General features: G+C 37.9%; 1 protein-coding gene across 4 annotated transcripts in view; it reads left to right on the plus strand.

The window, feature by feature from the left end:
• EPS8 (EGFR pathway substrate 8, signaling adaptor) overlaps positions 1 to 3,456 on the plus strand; it is a 187,910-nt gene extending 184,454 nt beyond the window's left edge. For all 4 annotated transcript variants that reach the window (XM_066355174.1, XM_066355190.1, XM_066355166.1 and 1 more), the window contains 2 exons: positions 413 to 542; positions 2,188 to 3,456. In XM_066355174.1, coding sequence (XP_066211271.1) covers positions 413 to 542; positions 2,188 to 2,301 — 244 coding nt within the window. In that variant the 3' untranslated portion in view covers positions 2,302 to 3,456. The remainder of the gene's footprint in view (positions 1 to 412; positions 543 to 2,187) is intronic.
• Positions 3,457 to 23,374: the final 19,918 nt, after the last annotated feature.

Here is a 23,374-nt window from a genome sequence, read left to right on the forward strand (position 1 = left end):
CTTTAGCTTATGTGTTTTGCTACAGTGAATTGTTTGACTAATACATCTTCAAGAGAACTTGAATATTATAGTAACTGAAAAGCAAGATACACTGGTTAGTCAATTACCTGAGTACTAGAAAGTTATCTCTTCCTCACATGAAGCATCAAATTTTAAGAAATTGGTCCTAAACAATAATGATACTAAACCTAATTGGCCCTTTTCTGTTCCTTCATAATCATCTAACCTCAGGGTCACCATCATGAACATCCCTTGTCATTGTCCTGACTGAGCACTGTAATACCATTTTATGAGTTCCGATGTATGGAACACTTAGAAAAGAGGTTATAGCAGGCCCAGAAATTTTTCTCTTTTCTTTTTTCTAGACAGTATTTCTAATGCTCTACTTATTTTTTCTCTTTTTTTTTTCCAGGACTGTCAACAGCCTTGGAGTATTAAATGGTGCACAACTTTTCTCTCTCAATAAAGATGAGCTGAAGACAGTCTGTCCTGAAGGGGCCAGAGTCTTTAACCAAATCACCGTGCAAAAAGCTGCATTAGAGGTATGACTTGTCAACCTAGGGTGGTGGTCTGCATTTGTCAGAAGTGTAGACTGCTAATTGAAAGCTCTGGAGTCATCTGTTTGTGTCCATATTGGTCAGTTTCCCTTTCATATGGCGCTGAATTAAATTTGAGTTAGCTGTTGTAATTTGTCACTGTAGACCATCAGTGACCATTTGCAGGGAGATTAATGCGTTATAAATGCTCATGTAACATGCAGCTCTAGCATATGGTTTTGGACATTTAATGAAAACATAATGTTCTCATTTTATATGCATTAGCTATTTCTGTAGAAATTTTTATTTTGACACAGTAATGGACTTCTTGAATGAGTTAATGCCTTAAGAAGCTGGCACTCTTTTCCTGTTCTTTATATTTAGTTTAGAAATTCTAGTAGGTTTAGAGGTTATAAGGTCTTAAAACCTAGCTGTGTGTCTTAGTCCTGGTTATACATATGAATAGTCAGAGGGAAAATATTAGGTAGGGTTCATGAATATAGGGAGCCCTGAAGAGTAATTACTTAGAGTTGCTCGTTGGGAAACAGAAAAGTAAATGTTTTCTAGATTGGACATACTTAAGCTTCTAATATCCTTCTCTACTTAAAGTGGGCTTCGTAGGGGTAGTGGTTTTCAATTGTTATGTCTCACATCTCTAATAGCTTTCATGGACGTTTTACTGGGACTCATGGAAGGGTACAGGCTTTGATGTGAAATTGGTACATAATTCTCTCTAGCAGGTATATTATATAAATTCAGTAATCCACTCAGAATAAAGCAGCTTCATGCATACAACCCTGCCTGCCACTATTCTCAGTAGGAGAATTCTATTTCCCTTGGTAAGTTTCCCTGCAACATTGATCTGTAATTAGGTTCTCTACATATTGAATCTGAATAAGGAATTATATCTTTTCTGAACCAATTTACCATTATAATGCATTCTAGTTTTATTGAGCCTGGGATAAAAGTCCTTTGTGTCTTTCTTCTAATATCTCTTGGAGGAAAATTTTATATGTATAAAGGACTTCCTAGGGGTATTATGAGAAGTTTCACCTCCTAGCATCTCTGGACTCTGCTAGTGCAGGCTCCTTGTCATTGTCACTTGCCCCCACTGTGCACGTCCTCCTGGCCTCCGCTCCTGGGCCTCTGGCTGAGAGCTGAGGCAGAGACTGACTGCCTGAGCTTCCTTCCCTTCTGGGGCCACCTTCCCACCAGGCCCTTCTCTTGCATCTAGTTCATTTCCTAGATTACTTCACTGTGTTTGCGGGTACTTTCATTGATAAGAGCAGGATAAGGAGGATGCACAGGGATTTAGGATGGCTTGGAAAGGAGAAAACCTAACTTGCTGTCAGAGAGTCAGGACCATACGGAGGGAAATGAGGTATTTTGAGCCCAGTCTTTGGCTCAATTTAGACTCCCCTAAAGGCGATGAGTATCTTCCTTGAGCTAACCAGGCTTCGTTGTTAATTTTCCATCTTAGTATGCTTGTTGTGCACATGCTTTCCTTCTCCCAGGGCAGCCTTGAGCTTTTCCTCCAAGAGATATTAGAAGAAAAACACAAAGGACTTTTACCCCAGGCTCTTTAATTATGTGACCTGCAGCCTACGAACACACCAGTAACCATCTTGTCCAAACCATGTTTATTTTTCAGGATAGCAGCGGCAGCTCCGAATTGCAAGAAATCATGAGAAGGCGACAGGAAAAAATCAGTGCTGCTGCTAGTGATTCAGGAGTGGAGTCTTTCGATGAGGGAAGCAGTCACTAATTTCTTTGTTTGTCATTAAACTCCATTTAAATTTTTGGCATTATTCCAACGTGCTTTGTTTTAAGAAGCCATGAAGGGAATGTCACATTTTTATCTCTTGTATACTTTATTTATCGCCATAAAGTAATAATGCAAACATAAGTAAGTAGAGGACTTGCTTCTGGGCCCATTATTTTTATTAAAACTGAAAAATTTTTAATAGAAATTTTTGACCTTTGGAAATATTTTGTTTACTGAGGTGAGGTTTTCTTTATTGGATTGATCGTTTCATCCTCATCTCAGTGTATAAGCTGGCATTTTTGACGTGGTGAATTTATGTATTGCAGCAAAACAAAGATAATTGCCCATGATTCAAAATCTAAACAGTTCCAGACTTGCCTGTGACTATGGTGTCTGTCATTCAGGGTATAGTTATTTTAGGCTAACCTCTGCTTACTTGAGTCTCTTTTTGACACACTTAATGATAGAATATTTCAACTTATTTAAAGTTCTTAATGCCAACACTTTTTTTAAAAAATTAAAACATTTACTGAGCTGTAAAATACAGCAAGGCCTTGGACATGCAAATAGGAACCCATGGAGCATTCCCAAGCATTTTATCTGTCGTGGCTTTGTTGATTGCAATTACTTGTATAGCTTGTATTTTGATTTAGCTTATATTCTGCTTATTATCTATTCTGTGTTCTTATCTATGAGAAAGCACAAGTGGAAAAGAGGTCATATATATTCAAAATATGTCACAGGATGTAGCCTGCCTTGGTGTGAGTTACAGTATTTTGCTTAATGAAGATCTCTGTTATGAATATTGATATTAGTAGTTAAGAGGAAATTGGGGCCATTTTATGTGTTTATCTGTGTCAAGTTTTTCTGGAATTAAAGAAACACTTAATTTACACATATGTTAATCCTGTGAAAGATTCTAGATATAGAAAAGAAAGATACTTAACCTTCAACAAATGTTATTTTTGAAAACACAATTTTTGTCATTAAATGTTATATTATTTCACGTATATAAAACAGATGTTATGTAAGAATGTTGTATATTTTAACCTAAATTCATTTAGAGAAATTATCTAGATTCATTAATTTTCATAGTGCCTTTTTCACATGAGTCAGCTAGAAAGTCTGCAATAAACAGTATTTGCTGTATGTTAATCAGTGGCTTCTGCATCATTGGTAGCAGGGTTCTTTGGTATGTAGACGGGGTATCAAGGTTGAATGGAATAGGAAAAACAGAGGCTCACCCTTTTATATTAGGTTTTTAAAAGGTGATTTTCTTTCAGCATATTTTTCAGTGGATAGAAACCAGTCTAGAGTACTTTCTTCAATTGTTTCTCTTCTTTTCATCTCTCTTATTTTATCAACTTTTCCTTCTGTTGTCTAGTCACAGTTGGTCACGGTAGTAAAAACAAATTTACACAGCACTTATGATCATAGTGTTTCACAGGAATGCTTTATTAGATATCTACAGTAACTCTGTGAGCGAGCTGTATTTTATAGACAAAAAAATTCTCCCCCAAATTACAAGGGATATGGGAGTCTCCCATTTTTCATTTCTCACTCTCCCCATAACATTGCCCCTCAGAGAAAGTGAAAAAAACATGACAATGATGAAGAATTATTGTAGATCTTTTCTATTTTGTAAGCACTGATACACATTTATCACTTAGTCCTTATTGAAGATGTCTGAAGATATAAGGATAAAACAAAGTAAGATAGAAAAGTTAAAATAAACTGAGTGTAATGTACTATACTAACTAAAATAATTAGTATAATTTATAATTATGTCTTTATGCTATAAAATTCCAAAGGAAAGTGTCACAGGGCCATGGGAACAAAGAAAAGAGTTGGGTTTGATGCAATTTAGACTCTTGAAGGAGAGGTCCTACAGTATGTGGACCCAGACATCTGAGGAGTTTGGTCACTGGTTTGAAGAAAAGATTTACCCCACAGCTGGCAAATAAACCTCTGAGAAGAGGGCACAGCCTAACTGGTGCTGTTGCCTCAGGAATTGAGGAAAGAATTTACAGATCTTCAGAACTGAGACTTGGACCTCTGGGTAGAGCATTCCAGCCAGCTGGTACTCAGATTTCTGAGAGGGCACAATAAGTCTGCTTCTGGGAACTGGGGAACACCAACCCAACTGGTAACTGGAACTAACTGGGAATCAATTGCAACTTACAGAATGAATTACGATGATGATAATGATGGGAACAGGAAGTAGAACAAAAAGGATCAAGTCCCTCATCTCCCTCTGGCTTCCTATTTCTCTGTGGCAGGCTCTGTTTGGCACACACCACTCAAAGCCCCAAATCATAAAGATGAGAATAAAAGGATGGATTTGAAAGAGAGAAAAGTGCAATGACTAACCCATTCCAACTCTAGCTACTTAGCCTCTATACTTTTCAATGCGTATTAATTACATAAAACAATAAAGAAATATATATGCCTTTTCCTAACAGGATGCAATCATTGTTCTCTGTTATTTAAACAGCAAATAATGTAAAGAATAGGTTAAACAAGGAAGAAGAGAACACCAAGAGGTAGTAATAATAGCAATTTCTACTCCTTGAGCTAGGAGACCAAAGGGAAAGGGTTGAGTTTCTCAGCATTTGGAAGCCTGGAGGAGGTCCCTGTGAAACTTGGACTCAGACCCTTTGGAGGAGGCATGTCTAGTGTTGGTGTTGATGCCTGAGGAACACATGGGGGAGACCCCTGTAGTGCTGGGACAGAGAGCCTTGACAGCAGGATTCTGGACAGTTCATGCTTACATCTCTAAGGTGTGCAATGATGTTGGTTCTGAAAATGTAAAAGAAAAGACCTAGAAACTAGAATCACCTACTGCTCCTGGAATCAACTGCTGCCAGCGAAATGGACATCTCTCACTGTTGGTGAGCCATCTGATTATGCTGTGGCCTTCTTGTTTCTTGTTCTTAGTGTTTATTAAGCTTGTTGGAACTGTGAGATTATAGCTTTTGTTAAACTTGGCAAAATTTTAGCAACTTCATTTATATTTCTGTCCCTACTTCCAGCCTTCTAGCCTTGGGCAATTCCAATTTCATGGGTATGACACCATTTGAAGCTTTCCCTAGCTCCCTGGTCAACAAACTATGGCTCGTGAGCCACACGCGGCTCTTTGGCCCCTTGAGTATGGCTCTTCCACAAAATAACCACGTGCGGGCGCTACCTCAATAAGGAGTGTACCTATCTATATAGTTTAAGTTTAAAAGATTTCAATCATTGTACAGTTGATATTTGGCTCTGTTGACTAATAAGTTTGCCGACCACTGCCCTAGCTTGTCAATGCTCTGTAAATTTTACAATCTTTTTTCTGTAATTCATTTTGGGTAGTTTCTCTCTTCAAGGTCACTGCTTTTTTCTTCTGTAGTTTCTAATTTACTTTTAATGTTTTCCATTGTATTTTTTTAATATCATTCTAGCATTTTCATCTATAAAAGTTTAACTTAATTTTTTAAAATACCTTTCATGTCTCAAGTTGCTCGATTTTTTACTTTCCTCAACCATTTCAAATACATTTAAAATATCTGTCTTAATGTATTATTTATTAAATTATCATCATCATACCTTCTAGGTAGATTTTGATAGTTTTCTTTATTATGAGACTTATTTTGTTGCTTTTTTTGTATGTCTGGTCATTTTTAATTGGCTGCCTGACATTGTTCATTTTCCCTTGTTAAGTGCTGGGTACTTTGTATGCCCATAAAATATCATTGTTCTTTGTTTTAGAATGCTATGAAGTTACCAGGAAATAGTTTGATTCTTTCTGATCTTGCCTTTAAACTTTGTTAATTGACACCAGAGCAGCATTTACATTAGAGCTAATTTTATCCCACTATTGAGGCAAAACCTTCTGAATACTCAACCTATTGTTCCATGAATTAACATGTTTTCCACCCTTGCAGGTGGTGATAAGAACTATTCTTGGTCTTATGTGAGCTCTGAGAATTATTCCTCTAATCCTTGCAGGTGGTTCTTTCCTAAGTTGAGCAATTTTCTCACATACAAGCACTGATCCATACTCAGCATAAGACTCTGTGGGGACCTTATTCAGATCCCCAGAGCTCTCTTTATGCAGCCTTCTATTACCCTGTACTGTGATCTTTAGCTCTCCTCCTATTGCCATACTTGAAGTTTTGTGCCTTCACCACAAGGAGTCTGCTAATTCCACAGGGGTTCTATGTATCTGCACTGAAGCTTGGGAACCATCTCTAGGCAAAAACCTGGAGCAGTTGTAGGACTTTTCTCTCTCTCTTTTTTTTTTTTGTATTTTTCTGAAGCTGGAAACGGGGAGGCAGTCAGACAGACTCCTGCATGCACCCGACCTGCCCGGGATCCACCCAGCACACCCACCAGGGGGCGATGCTCTGCCCATCCAGGGCGTCGCTCTGTTGCGACCAGAGCCACTCTAGCGCCTGAGGCAGAGGCCACAGAGCCATCCTCAGCGCCGGGGCCATCTTTGCTCCAATGGAGCCTTGGCTGCAGGAGGGGAAGAGAGAGACAGAGAGGAAGGAGAGGGGGAGGGGTGGAGAAGCAGATGGGCGCTTCTCCTGTGTGCCCTGGCCGGAAATCGAACCCAGGACTTCAACACGCCAGGCCGACGCTATACCACCTAGCCAACCGGCCAGGGCCAATTTTTCTCATTTAATTTTCACTTTTCAGTGATCACTGTCATTCGTGCCCAGTGTTCACTATCTTGAAAACTGTTCTTTCATTTATTTTGTGCACTTTTAAAAATTGTTTTTGGCTAGGAGATAAATCCAGTCTCTCTGACTTTATCTGAGCCCACACTTGAAGTCAGCTTCCTTTTTATTCTTTTTATTTTTTATTTTTTTGAAGTCAGTTTCCTTTTTAATGTATATATTTTTTACTGACTATAGAAATCTAGGTTGCCCATATTAATTCTAGGAATTAAAAATGTCCAAAAATGTCATTCCACTGACTTTTTGGCTTCTATTGTTTTTGATGTTAGTCATCATTCATGGTTTTTTCCTTTAGCTGCTTATAAGATTCTTTTCTGTGTCTTTTATTTTTAGCAGCTTGTTTATTCTATGTGGCATTCAGTGAGTTTAGTGCCATTATTGGAAGCTCTTATTTCTTCCAAAATTTTTTTCTGCTCCTTTCTTTTTTACTCTTCTCAGCCTCCTATTGCATGTATGTTAGGCCACTGATAATCATTCTAAAGATTCTTGAGGCCCTGGCCGGTTGGCTCAGTGGTAGAGTGTCAGCCTGGCGTGCAGAAGTCCTGGGTTCGATTCCCGGCCACAGCACACAGGAGAAGTGCCCATCTGCTTCTCCACCCCTCCCCCTCTCCTTCCTCTCTGTCTCTCTCTTCCCCTCCTGCAGCCAAGGCTCCATTGGAGCAAAGTTGGCCCAGGCGCTGAGGATAGCTCCATGACCTCTGCCTCAGGCACTAGAATGGCCCTGGTTGCAACAGAGCAATGCCCCAGATGGGCGGAGCATCACCCCCTGGTGGGCATGCCAGGTGGATCCTGGTCGGGCGCATGTGGGAGTCTGTCTGACTGCCTCCCCATTAACAACTTCAGAAAAATACAAAAAAAAAAAAAATGATTCTTGAACCTCTGTAATTTTTTTAAATATTTTTCCCCATTCTTCAGATTGGAAAATTTTTGATATCTATTCAAATTCACCAGATTTTTTCCCCCTCTCCTCTGATCTGTTTTCTAATATGCTATTAAGACAATCTAGAGAATTTTTCTTTTTACTTTATATATATATTGTATTTTTCTGAAGTGAGAAGCTGGGAGGTAAGAGAGACAGAATCCAGTATGCGCCTGTCAGGCAGATATGATATATTTTGCTGACCCTGTTAAAGATGGCCACTGCCCAAGTGGGGCAGCTGATTGCCTTCTTGCTTAGGGAGGGTTGTGGTTATGCTAATGTGTGTTGGGGGAGGACTTTCACGCCAAAAGGGTTTTGTTTTGTTTTGTTTTGTAGGCGACCCCTGTGTTTTGGTCGTTCGACCCCCGCCAGGGTCGCGACCCACAGGTTGAGAACTGCTGCTCTAGCTCCTTCCTTCTCTTCTGCAATCTGTCCTCAACATCTCAAATCAGAAGCAAATGCCATATCCTCCCCACTGAGCCACACCCTCTAGTCTGGCCCTTTCTACTACTCAATTATATATCAGATACTAAATATATATGTGTACAAATATATACACACATATATGTATATACACATGTATATATTTGATTTATGTGTATATACACATATATGCATATAGAGAACATAAATATATACATTATACATACATATATGTCTAATTTGTGTACTACTGGTACCCCAAAAAGTTGTAAATAGTCCTCCTGTTCACAACCTTATTTATATATTTGTCCTATTCTCCGCTAAACATCTGCCAGTTAGGGAGAAAAGTTCTAAAACCTGAAAAATATTTTTTATATCTCTGGCATTTTATATCTTCCTCGTTTCTTCTCACCACAATATAGCTTACCCTAAATTTCTGCAATGCCATCTATCACAATGCTACATAAATTAGAGGGAAAGGAAAGAGAACTTCTCATCTACCCTAAATAAATTTTGACTTGTGACTAAACTGGACTATAAAAACTTCTTATAAATATCCTTATAAAGAGGATTATATTATGACTTAAGAAACTTTTGTTATACATACTTCTTTGATTTGTAGTAATAGCATAAATCCTCTCACTACACTGTTTGCACTCACAGATCTAAAAGAATTTGCCCATTTGCTTATTTTCTCAAACATTTTATAAGCATAGCTTTCACAAAGGTACACTCTCATTTTTTAAATTTATTGTGTTTACATAGATTCCAGTGTCCCCTCGAATGCATCCCCTCCTCCCCTGTGTTTCCCTCAACATCCCCCTTGCTCCCCTCCCTCCAATGACCTCCCCCTTTTCCCTCCAGGATTTGCTTTTCTGCTCTCTATAATGCTGTGTTATGTCCATATTATTTCACCAATCTTTTTCCCTTCTCCGATCCCATCCTATCATCCCCTTTCCCTCTGTCCGCAAAGGTACACTTCTCATTTTTAAATAATTTTTTTATTTTAGAATTATTTGAAGTTTACAAAAAAATTGGAAAGACATTGAAGAGTTTTCATTTTCTCCTTATGCATTTTCAATTGCCCCTGATGTTATCACCTTCCATTACTATGGAACATTTGCCAGAACTAAGAAACCAGCATTGACACATTACTGTTGTGGGTTGAGTTGTGTCCCCCACAAGAGGTATGTTCAAGTCCTAATTGCAGGTACTTGTGACTATGACTTCATTTGGAAATACATAGTCTTTGAGATGTAATCAAGATAAGATTATAGTGTATCACTTTGTGTTCTTATCTAAGGACTAGTAAGTAGCTTTGTAAGAAGAGAAAAATTTAGACACAGGTATATACAGAGAGAATGCCATGTGATGGATGATAGAGGTAGGAATTGGAATAATGACTCCAAAAGACAAGAAATGCCTAAGGTTCCAGCAACCATCCATTTTGTGATACCTTGATATGGCAGCCCTAAGAAACTAATATAATCACTATGAAATACATTCCAGACATTATTTGGATTTTACCGATTTTTTTCATTAATGTCTCTTTTCTGTTCCAGGATCCCATCTAGAATATCACAATGCATTTGGTTGTCCTATCTCCCTAGTCTTCTCTGGTCTGTGACAGTTTCTCAGTCTTTCTTTGTGTCTTATGACCTTAACAGTTTTGAGAAGTCCTCCTAGTCAGGTATTATTAGAATTTCCCTCTTTTGGGATTTTTCTAATGTTTTTCTCATGAATAGACTAAGATAATGGAGTTTTGAAAGAATACCACAAAAGTGACTAGCTCTACTTATCATGACATAATGTGAATACATGATATATGCATGTCATCCCTGGGGATATAACCTTTGATCATTTGGTTGAGGTGTGTTCTTTTTTTTATTTATCCACCATAGTTATTCTCCCTTTTCCATACTTTAGTCTTTAGAAATAAGTCACTAAGCCTAATGGAGGTCTACTGGTAGTTAATTCTATCGATTTTTTTTGACGAATTTTTAAATTTCTCCTTAAACTTTAAAATATATTTTCACTGTGCATAGAATTTTGTGTTGGCAGGTTATCTTTCTTTTGGCTCTTAATAGGTGTCATCTTCACTGCCTTCGTGCCTGCATAATTTTTACAAAAGGCATACTGTAATTATTATTTTTGTTCCTCTTGTAATGTGTCTTTTTTTTCTCTGGCTAATTTCAACATTCACTCCTTTCTTTCTCAATTGAATAAGTGATAACTAAGTAGAAATTTTGTGTGCATTTCTTTCCTTGTTTGTTTGTGGGGTTTTTTTAAGTATGTTGGACTGGTGGTTTGGTGTCTGTCATTAATTTTTTTTTTCTGAAGTGAGAAGCAGGGAGGCAGAGAGATAGACTCCCACATATGCCAGACTGGGATCCACCCAGCATGACCACTAGGGAGCGATACTCTGCCCATCTGGGACATTGCTCCATTGCAACTGGAGCCATTCTAGCGCCTGAGGCGGAGCCCATGGAGCCATCCTCAGTGCCCAGGCCAACTTTGCTCCAATGGAGCCTTGGCTGCGGGAGGGGAAGAGAGAGACAGAGAGGAAGGAGAGGGGGAGGGGTGTAAAAACAGATGGACGCTTCTCCTGTGTGCCCTGGCTGAGAATTGAACCTGGGACTTCCACACACTGGGCCGACGCTCTACCACTGAGTCTGTCATTAATTCTTACTATCATTTTCCAACTATTTCTTCTGCTCCATTCTATCACCATTTTCCTTCTGATATTTCCAATTACAGATATGTTACACTGTTACATATTGTACTATATGCTTCAAATGTCCTGTTCAATTTTATTCTCACTTCATTTTTTATTATTCTCAAAATGATTACCAATGTCTTTAAATATTTCTTCAGTACTGTCTATGGGAATTTATGCCTGTGTAATTCCCTCCCCTTGTGGGTTGGAAGTAGTGACTTGCTTCCAAGGAATAGAGTATGGCAAGCTTGTTGAGATGTCACTTTAAAGATCAGATTATAAATGACTATAATTTCATATTTCTAGGACTTTCTCTCTTGCTGCAAGAGTTTACATTCTCTCTACCCTGTGCAGAGGTCATTATGGCAAGGAACTAAACACAGCCTCTGTCTAACTCAGCAAGAAACAGAGTCCCTCAGTGCAACGCCCCATTAGTAACTGAATCCTGCCAACAATTTCACAAGTAACTATATTAGCCTGCTTGAACTACCATAACAAAATACCACAGATTAGGTGAATTATACAACTGAATGTATTATACCACAGTTCAGGAGACTAAAAGTTTGTGATCAAGGTGTTGGCAAATTTACTATGTAGAAAGAGCTCTCTTCTTGGCTTACAAATCGCCACCTTCTCACCAAGTTCTCACATCTGCATAAGTAAAGAGAGAGAGCTCACTAGTGTCTCCTCCTCTCCTTATAAGGACATCAATTCTATTGGATTTGGGCCCCAACCTTAAAACCTCATTTAACCTTAATAACCTTCCTATATGTTCTGTCTCCAACTAGGTCACATTGGGGGTTAGATCTTCAACTAGGGGGCTACAATTTGTCCATAAAAGTAATCATGAAAGCAGATCCTTTTTCATTCTAGTCTTCAAGTAAATTCAAAGCCCCAGTTTACAACTTGATTACAACCTTATGAGAGACCTCGAAGCAGAATACCCAACTACTCTCCAAAATAGCAAGTTATTATATTCATCGTCCTTGCCTATTATAAATGTAAGAAAGAGACTTAAATTTTTAGATTAAGATCTGCTGTCAAGTGTCTGAGGAAGATAACTTTGGAGACTATATAAATGGAAGAATCCCCAAACAAGTGGATTTGTTGTAGACAGATGTTGATAAAAATGTTCTGCCAAAGGGTATCAATAATCAGGTTTTTGTGGCGGTTCGTGTTTTTAGTTCTAACTTCTGTGAGGTCAAAGTTCCAACATTTATCAGCATTGGTTCTGGACTGTGTCAGCAGGAAAATGTCTAAGAAGTAAAAATATTTTTAGCCATTCTGTAATTTGAAAATTTCAGGATGTTTTGCCTGAGAAGCTAGGTACTTGAACAAGTTTCAGTACCCTCTCTTTGTCTCCCTTATTTTCTCAATCATACGACCTTTTTCTGGATAATAAATCAGATTTGTCCCTGACCTGTTTTGCTTTTTAGTTTTGGGGTGTTTTTTTTTTTGTAATTTAAAATGTTTTTTATTTTTATTAAATTTATTGGAGTGACATTGATTAATATGGTTATATAGATTTTAAGTGTACATTTCTGTGATGCATGATTTATATATAACTTTTTCTAGAAAAAGTTTTCCCTGTTCTTCAGATTGTTTCTGATTTGGGGCATTTACCTCTGCTCTGATAAAACAGAAAGAGACTGTCAGAGGCACAGCTAGCTCATATCAAGCAAGCCCTGTGATTTAATTGGTCTTTTTCATAATACATTTGGTGTTAATTGAGCATAATTTTACTTTAACCTTTGTTTTGTGGTCTGCCATGTATTCAGGTTAACAAGGAAAAGACAATAAAAACATGGTCTTGAATTAAGCAGTGGATATTTTTCTTGTCTTAAATATACTAAAATTAGTTAGTCATTATTTTTTTGTTTATTTTAAAATTGACTTCATTGGAGTGACATTGTTTAATAACATTCCATAGGTTTCAGGTGTGCTGTTCCATAACACATCATCTGTGCGCTGCACCGCGTATGGCTATCTTATTTAGCTAAAGTGTTTTTTTGTTGTTTTTTACATCTCATTTTAATTTGTGTATGATAGCTTCATTTTTATTAATCAGCCTTCTCTGTATGGAAGCATGGAAGAAGATCTGGATAAGCACCCTGATGGAGTTACTGGCTTTCCCTTAGACCCTAGTGCTATAATTAGGGCTTGTAAGATGTGAACTCTAATTATTAATATATCAACATCAAGGAGAAAAAGTTTTCCCAAATAGGCTGGGTAAGATTTATAGGTCCATTAGAACATAGAACAATCACTGTAAGCTGAGAAGCCACTTCTGATTTTCTACCAAAAGTTTCAAATTGTTAAGTCAATGTTTTCTTTTTTATTGTGTTTACATATTTAAAAATTTTTATTAAATTTATTGGGGTGACACTGGTTAATAAAAATATATAGGTTTCAGGTGCACCATTCTACAATACATCATCTGTATATTGCACTGTGTGTTCACCACCCCAAGTCTCCCCCCATCACCATCTGTCCCCCAGTACCTTCCTCCACCTCCTTCCACCCCCTTTTTAAACTCTTGTGATCCCCAAACTGTTGTTTGTGTCTAAAAGGTTTTTGTTCTTTGCTTAATCCCTTCACCTTTTCCACCCAGCCCTCTACCCTCTTTCCCCTCTGACAGCTCTCAGTCTGTTCTTCGTGTCTGTGAGTCTGTTTCTATTTGGTGAGTGTATTTTGTTCATCAGATTCCACAATGAGTAAAATCATACGGGGCTTGTCTTTCCTTGACTGCCTTATTTCACTTAGCATAATACTCTCCAGGTCCATCTATGCTGTTGTTTGAGAACTAAACTTTCTTCTTTCACATTATCGTTAATACTAAACACTGATTTTCCAAGAACTCCATTCTATATATATTCATAGGGTTACAGAATATTTTAAAACATCCAGGTACATGTTGACATCAACAAAAATTTCATTTAAAATCCATTTTTTAAGCACTGTAATTTCTCTCTGATTCCTTTAACATAGGTTGTTGTAATATATATGTGAAAATTAACAAACCTGGTCACATATTTTGTCTTTCAAGTAAAATTCATATAAATCTTTTACTGCTGCTGATTGTGAATCTCTGACAGCACAGGGTGGCAGTTTAGAATTCCCTTTATTGTGTTGTAGTGTGCAGGCAGAGCTTTTTCCTTTTTTAAAAAAAATTAAATTCCGAGTGACGTCACGGAAATGGCGCCGTGAGCAGCGCGTCCGACAGATCTCCCCAAAATCACAACAAATTTATCAACTAGAAACAGGAAAATTTATCTTCGGAGCAAACTGAAAGCAAAAGGACTGTTATCACTCGAATCTGAGAGACGAGGGTGTGGAGGAAGCTACCGCAGGGACGTTCATTCAAGCCGCGAGAAAGTGCGCCTGTGGTAAGTCATCCCGCACTCGGAAGCCGCCGCCGCCGCCGCCAGCCGCCGCGAGCAGCGCCCGGGTCGGTTGCAGGGCGAGCGGCAAGCAGCCGCTGGCGTGCTCCCGGTCTGGTTGCAGACCGAGCATTGCAGACCGAGCACCGCTAACGTTCCCAGCGGCCCGCGCACGGGGAGTGGGAGAAGCCCCAGGGCGGTATTCCCTACTTGGGAGATTCTCTCCGCGGGCGGGGCACCTCACCCAGCCATTCAAGCTAACAATCAAGCGTTGGGGGAGGGGCGCGCGCAGACAGCCTGAAATACCTTCGGGAGCACAGCTGCGACCCAATTACTAAAATTAACTTAACCCGTGAAATCTGCGCACCCTCGGTTCTAATTGATAAGATCTCTCTCAGTTCACCGACCCAAGACAAGAGGCGTGATATTTTTTGGTGCCTCTCGCTAAAGGGGCGGGGGCAACTTCTGATTGATAGAGCCTCCATATTCAGGGATAAACGCTAACAAGAAGGACTTGGCAGATAATAAGATCTATACCACACTAGTCGCAAGCAGAGACTAGTGCCTCTTCTTACCGGCCAAAACAGGCTACAAAGAGTGGAAAGCCTGGGTTGAGAGGTCCAACGGAATGCTAGGCGCTGAACAATCACCTTGACAACAATTGACTCCCACCCCCGCCTGATTACACTGGAGGCCCTGACTGTCAGAGCCCTTCCCAGAGCCTTGCACTGAGTGGGGATAGAGTGGGGATTTCCCAGCTCTTTGAGTCTCTTACTCCCCAGGCAGAAGCAGTGGCAGCCTTGTGGCTGGATCGCCAGGCTGCTGGTTTGGGAGGGGGGGACTGGGAGAGAGAATCCACGAAGGCGAACTCTCTCGTCGTTAGACCCTGCAGACGCCGGCAGGCCTTGACTACCAACAAGACTAAAGCCAATTGTGTGACATTGCCATAGAACCCCATCAACTGCAAGTCCCTGCCTGGGTGTGGCGCAGGGGCAGGGCCTGGGGTGCAGAGTCGCCGACCGGGAAGAGGGAGAGAGGAGAAGGAGGAAGAGGTTGACATCTCAAAATCAGGAAAAATCCACAGACTTTGCAGCTTGTTCCACTGTTTGTTGGTTTTTGTTTTTTTTTTTTGTTGTTGTTGTTGTTGTTGTTTGTTCCTTCTATCTTATTGCCTTTATTTCCTCCACCTCAGTCCTTCTATTCTCTGCCCATCTTATGCTTCCCTTTTCTTGAACTACACTACCCATAAGTGTTACATTTTATTTCTCTTCTTCATCCTCACCCTCCTTTGGGGTTATACTCCAGGACACTTAATTCTCACTCTCTCCTCTTTTGTTTTTTTTTGCCTTATTTTGTCTTTTTCTCTTCCTTTTTTATTTCTTCCTTCGTTTTTCTCTTTTTCTTATTTTTTCCTTTCTATTCGTTTTTTCTTTTCTCGTTTTACTTTCCTCCCATTTAATCCTCAATCACGAACAAATTAGTTAATTTGGGACTCAAGGTTTTTTTTGGCTTTGTTTTTCTTTTTCGGTTTTGTTTTTGTTTTTTTCTGGTTGGTTTGTTTTTGTGGCATTTTGGGTCCTCCCAACCCAAGGTCTCCATTGTATTTGGTCTTTGCTCCACTTAATACAACGTATTTTTACTTATTATTTTTATTTTTTCTTCTTGATTATTCCTTTTTTTGTCCTTTTTTCTGGTTCCCTCTTGTCCCTCTCATTATATCTCTTGGTTGACCGTCACCCGCAGGCAGATCAACTTATGCTTGTCTAAGATTTTCTTCCTTTTTTTTTTTTTTATTATTTTTTTTTATTTTATATTATTTTTTTTATTTTTTTTTTTTTTAATTTTTTGCCCCCTTGAACTCTTCACCGCAAACCAGGCCCTCCATTATAGGCACGATATTTCCCTGAGGAGGGGAGAGGAGGGAAGGAGAACAAAGAAAAAAAAAAGGGGGAAATAATAAATTATTACTGCTTTTTTTTGTGGGGTGTTTTACCCTTTGTTTTTTTGTTGTTGTTGTTGTTGTTTTTTTTGTGTGTTTTTTTTTGTGTTTTTTTTTTGTTTTTTACTTTTTACTCTTTATTAATTCGAATTAGTGCTATCAACAAGACCACCCTCAGATGCCAATAAGAAAGAGGAAATCAAATATTATGGATACAAAAGAAAGAGAGGTAACACAAATAGATGTGGAAAAATCTATGGAGAAAAGACTTAACATATTGGAAGCCTTGGAGCTAAATGACAGAGAATTTAAAATAGAAATCTTAAAAATACTCAGAGATATACAAGAAAACACAGAAAGGCAATATAGGGAGATCAGAAAACAACTCAATGAACACAAAGAATATATTACCAAGGAAATTGAAACTATAAAAACAAATCAAACAGAAATGAAAAACTCAATTCACGAACTGAAAAACGAGGTAACAAGCTTAGCTAGCAGAACAACCCAGATTGAAGATAGGATTAGTGAAATAGAAGACAAACAACTTGAGGCACAACAGAGAGAAGAAGAAAGAGACTCAAAAATAATAAAAAACGAGAAAGCCCTACAGGAATTATCTGACTCCATCAGAAAGAATAACATAAGAATAATAGGTATATCAGAGGGAGAAGAGAAAGAAAATGGAATGGAGAATATACTCAAACAAATAATAGACGAGAACTTCCCAAGCCTGTGGAAAGAACTAAAGCCTCAAATTCAAGAAGCAAACAGAACACCGAGTTTTCTTAACCCCAACAAACCCACTCCAAGGCACATCATAATAAAGATGACACAAACCAATGACAAAGAAAAAATTCTCAAGGCAGCCAGGGAAAAGAAGAGTACAACATATAAAGGAAGGCCTATTAGATTATCATCAGATTTCTCAGCAGAAACTCTACAAGCTAGAAGAGAGTGGACCCCAATATTTAAAGCCCTGAAAGAGAGGAACTTTCAGCCAAGAATACTATACCCATCAAAGCTATCCTTCAAGTATGAAGGAGATATAAAAACATTCACAAATACAGAAAAGATGAGAGAATTTATCACGAGAAAGCCCCCACTCCAGGAAATACTAAAGGGGGTTTTCCAACCAGATTCAAAGAACAAAAGAAAACAACACCACAAGTAACAGCTCCACCAAGAACACAATAAAACCAAACTTAAACTGTGACAACAAAGGAAAAAAAAAAGGGGGGGAGAGAATGGAGATTAACAGTAGCAAAGGACGATGAAGTGCAGAAATACTTATAAGATAGGGTACTACAATGAATATGGTAGGTACCCTTTTCATTACTTAATGGTAACCACCCTAGAAAAAACCACCACAAAAACACATGACTTAAAAAAGGTAGCAACAGAGGAAAGAAGTATGGAACACAAACAAACAGAAACAAATGATAGAAAAACAAAAGAGAAGAATCAAACTAGATACAAAACTAACAGAAAGCAATTTATAAAATGGCAGTAGGGAACCCACAAGTGTCAATAATTACACTAAATGTAAATGGATTAAACTTACCAATAAAAAGACACAGAGTAGCAGAATGGATTAAAAAAGAAAATCCAACTATATGCTGCCTACAAGAAACACATCTAAGCAACAAGGATAAAAACAAATTCAAAGTGAAAGGCTGGAAAACAATACTCCAAGCAAACAACACCCAAAAAAAAGCAGATGTAGCAATACTCATATCTGATAATGCTGACTACAAGACAGAAAAAGTACTCAGAGACAAAAATGGTCACTTCATAATGATTAAGGGGACACTGAATCAAGAAGACATAACAATCCTTAATATATATGCACCAAACCAAGGAGCACCAAAATATATAAGACAGCTACTTATTGACCTTAAAACAAAAACTAACAAAAATACAATCATACTTGGAGACCTCAATACTCCGCTGACGGCTCTAGATCGGTCATCCAAACAGAGAATCAATAAAGATATAGTGGACTTGAACGAAATACTAGAACACCTGGATATGATAGACATCTACAGGACACTTCATCCCAAAGCGACAGAGTATACATTTTTCTCTAGTGTACATGGAACATTCTCAAGAATTGACCATATGTTGGGCCACAAAGACAATATCAGCAAATTTAGAAAAATTGAAATTGTACCAAGCATATTTTCTGATCATAAAGCCTTGAAACTAGAATTCAACTGTAAAAAAGAGGGGGAAAAACCCACAAAAATGTGGAAACTAAACAACATACTTCTAAAAAATGAATGGGTCAAAGAACAAATAAGCGCAGAGATCAAAAGATACATACAGACAAATGAAAATGAAAATACGACATATCAGAATCTCTGGGATGCAGCAAAAGCAGTAATAAGAGGAAAGTTCATATCACTTCAGGCCTATATGAACAAACAAGAGAGAGCCGAAGTAAACCACTTAACTTCACACCTTAAGGAACTAGAAAAAGAAGAACAAAGACAACCCAAAACCAGCCGAAGAAAGGAGATAATAAAAATCAGAGCAGAAATAAATGAAATAGAGAACAGAAAAACTATAGAAAAAATCAATAAAACAAGGAGCTGGTTCTTTGAAAAGGTCAACAAAATTGACAAACCCTTGGCAAGACTCACCAAGGAAAAAAGGCACAGGACTCAAATAAATAAAATCCAAAATGAAAGAGGAGAGATCACCACAGACATCATAGATATACAAAGAATTATTGTAGAATACTATGAAAAATTATATGCCACCAAATACAACAATCTAGAAGAAATGGATAAATTCCTAGAACAATACAACCTTCCTAGACTGAGTCATGAAGAAGCAGAAAGCCTAAACAGACCAATCAGCAGGGAGGAAATAGAAAAAACTATTAAAAACCTCCCCAAAAATAAAAGTCCAGGCCCAGACGGTTATACTAGTGAATTCTATCAAACATTCAAAGAAGACTTGGTTCCTATTCTACTCAAAGTCTTCCAAAAAATTGAAGAAGAAGCAATACTTCCGAACACATTTTATGAGGCCAACATAACCCTCATACCAAAACCTGGCAAGGATGGCACAAAGAAAGAAAACTACAGACCAATATCTCTAATGAATACAGATGCTAAAATTCTAAACAAAATACTGGCAAACCGAATACAACAACATATTAAAAAAATAATACATCATGATCAAGTGGGATTCATCCCAGAATCTCAAGGATGGTTCAACATACGCAAAACGGTTAACGTAATACACCATATCAACAAAACAAAGAACAAAAACCACATGATCTTATCAATAGATGCAGAAAAGGCTTTTGATAAAATACAACACAATTTTATGTTTAAGACTCTCAACAAAATGGGTATAGAAGGAAAATATCTCAACATGATAAAGGCCATATATGAGAAACCATCAGCTAACATCATATTAAATGGCACTAAACTGAAGGCTTTCCCCCTTAAATCAGGAACAAGACAGGGTTGTCCACTCTCTCCACTCTTATTTAACGTGGTGCTAGAAGTTCTGGCCAGAGCAATCAGACAAGACAAAGAAATAAAAGGCATCCATATTGGAAAAGAAGAAGTAAAGGTATCACTTTTTGCTGATGATATGATCCTATACATCGAAAACCCGAAGGACTCCACAAAAAGACTACTAGAAACAATAAGCCAATACAGTAAGGTCGCAGGATACAAAATTAACATACAGAAGTCCATAGCCTTTCTCTATGCCAACAATGAAATATTAGAAAACGAACTCAAAAAAATAATCCCCTTCACGATTGCAACAAAAAAAAATAAAATACCTAGGAATAAACATAACAAAGAATGTAAAGGACCTATATAATGAAAATTACAAAGCATTGTTAAGGGAAATTGAAAAAGATACAATGAGATGGAAAAATATTCCTTGTTCTTGGATAGGAAGAATAAATATAATCAAAATGGCCATATTACCCAAAGCAATATACAAATTTAATGCAATTCCCATCAAAATTCCTATGAGATTTTTTAAAGAAATGGAACAAAAAATCATCAGATTTATATGGAACTATAAAAAACCCCGAATAGCCAAAACAATCCTAAAGAAAAAGAATGAAGCTGGGGGCATTACAATACCTGACTTTAAACTATATTATAGGGCCACAATAATCAAAACAGCATGGTATTGGCAGAAAAATAGACACTCAGACCAATGGAACAGAATAGAAAGCCCAGAAATAAAACCACATATATATGGTCAAATAATCTTTGATAAAGGGGCCAACAACACACAATGGAGAAAAGAAAGCCTCTTCAACAAATGATGTTGGGAAAACTGGAAAGCCACATGCAAAAGAATGAAACTCGACTACAGCCTGTCCCCGTGTACTAAAATTAATTCAAAATGGATCAAAGACCTAAATATAAGACCTGAAACAATAAAGTACATAGAAGAAGACATAGGTACTAAACTCATGGACCTGGGTTTTAAAGAACATTTTATGAACTTGACTCCAATGGCAAGAGAAGTGAAGGCAAAGATAAATGAATGGGACTACATCAGAATAAAAAGTTTTTGCTCAGCAAGAGAAACTGATATAAAAATAAACAGACAGCCAACTAAATGGGAAATGATATTTTCAAACAACAGCTCAGATAAGGGCCTAATATCCAAAATTTACAAAGAACTCATAAAACTCAACAACAAACAAACAATCCAATAAAAAAATGGGAAGAAGACATGAATAGACACTTCTCCCAGGAAGAGATACAAATGGCCAACAGATATATGAAAAAATGCTCAGCTTCATTAGTTATTAGGGAAATGCAAATCAAAACTACAATGAGATACCACCTCACCCCTGTTAGATTAGCTATGATCAACAAGACGGGTAATAGCAAATGTTGGCAGGCTGTGGAGAAAAAGGAACCCTCATTCACTGTTGGTGGGACTGTAAAGTAGTACAACCATTATGGAGGAAAGTATGGTGGTTCCTCAAAAAACTGCAAATAGAACTACCTTATGACTCAGCAATCCCTCTACTGGGTATATACCCCAAAACCTCAGAAACATTGATACGTGAAGACACATGTAGCCCCATGTTCATTGCAGCACTGTTCACAGTGGCCAAGACATGGAAACAACCAAAAAGCCCTTCAATAGAAGACTGGATAAAGAAGATGTGGCACATATACACTATGGAATACTACTCAGCCATAAGAAACGATGACATCAGATCATTTACAGCAAAATGGTGGGATCTTGATAACATTATAAGGAGTGAAATAAGTAAATCAGAAAAAAACAAGAACTACATAATTCCATACATTGGTGGAACATAAAAATGAGACTAAGAGACATGGACAAGAGTGTGGTGGTTACCAGGGGTGGGGGGAGGGAGGACAGGGGGAGAGTTAGGGGGAGGGGGAGGGGCACAGAGAACTAGATAGAGGGTGGCGAAGGACAATCTGACTTTGGGCGAGGGGTATGCAACATAATTTAATGACAAAATAACCTAGACATGTTTTCTTTGAATATATGTACCCTGATTTATTAATGTCATCCCATTACCATTAATAAAAATTTATTAAAAAAAAAATTAAATTTAGTGGGGTGACATTGATCAATAAGAGTACATAAGTTGCAGATAAAAACTTCCTTTGTTGTCACATATCCAAATGTGATAAAGAAGTAACCAGGATAAAAAACACTAGCTTTTATAATCACTTCTTTCAAATACCAGGAACTCTATTTTATAGACTTCTTATTTCCAATGAAAAATCTGTTTTCCCATCATGAGTACACATATGGGGACATATAAAACAGGATCCAGGAATTATTTTTTAGGGCAGGGAAGTATAGTCTTGTAATGATGCTGCCTCAGAACTCTTGGCATATTGGTAAGGTTTGCTTTTATTTTGCTCTGTTATTTGGGAGAGGGCAGACACAGTAGGAGTAGATATAAGTATTATGCAGTAAGGACCAAAGTTGAAAGAAATTAGAAATACAATATCAGAAGTTCTGTGGAGCTTAGAGTAGCAGCAATATTGGGGGCAGATTCCCACTGTTTTAACCCGAAGGACATGAGTAGACAGTTCTCAGATTGGCGTTAGCCTTTGGTTAGTTTCCAGAGTTCTGAAATAGTATTTTCTAACTACTATATTTAGTTTATAGTTTCTTTGGAGAGCAGAATTTGACAAGCTTCTCACTCCATGATGTCTCTCTTACTAATATTAGCATTCATCATTATCTTGCCTGAATCAATTATTACTATGATGATTACTAAACATTCACATTTAAATGTTTAGTTCTATCTTGTTTATTTGTTAAAATTCTACAGTAAAGAAAAGCTTTTTCTTTTCCCCATTTCTTTAAAAAATTTTCAATATGAATACACGAGTTTCTTTTTATTGAAGGATTATAGTCTATTACTAACATTATTAGCATTGGTACACAAAGTGTCTTACATTTGACTAGTAGAAGCCCCCTCGTGCTAGGTCCTAAGTCCATTAGATACATTTCCTTCGTTCTTTGGGTCTTCTTAAATTTATGTCATAATTTGATACAGACTTTTGGTCAAGATAGCAGAATAAAGTCTCTGCTCACCTCCTCACACAATCAAATCAAAATTACAACTAAATTAGCAAACAGCCATCATTGAAAACTACCTGACGACTAGCTGAACAGAAGATATAAAGAAGCAGCTACACCAATACTGGTAGGAGGGTCAAAGATGTGGAAGGGGAAAGTCCCACACAAACAGTGGGTTGATTAAAAATCAGGGTGGATACCTAGTTGCAGAGATCTCCTTTATGGGTCCTAGACCCATACCGAGCTCCCCAACCTGGGATATCAATGCCAACAAGAGAAGTCCCCATAACATCTGGCTGAAAACCAGAAGGGATTGCAGCCAAGAAAGACAACAGTCTCCCAGAGACCTAGGTGCTCCTCTGAAAGGTCCTGCACACAGATTCACTCTCATTGACTCAC

This window comes from Saccopteryx leptura, chromosome 1 (genome assembly GCF_036850995.1).
Source record: "Saccopteryx leptura isolate mSacLep1 chromosome 1, mSacLep1_pri_phased_curated, whole genome shotgun sequence".
Classification (NCBI taxonomy): domain Eukaryota; kingdom Metazoa; phylum Chordata; class Mammalia; order Chiroptera; family Emballonuridae; genus Saccopteryx; species Saccopteryx leptura.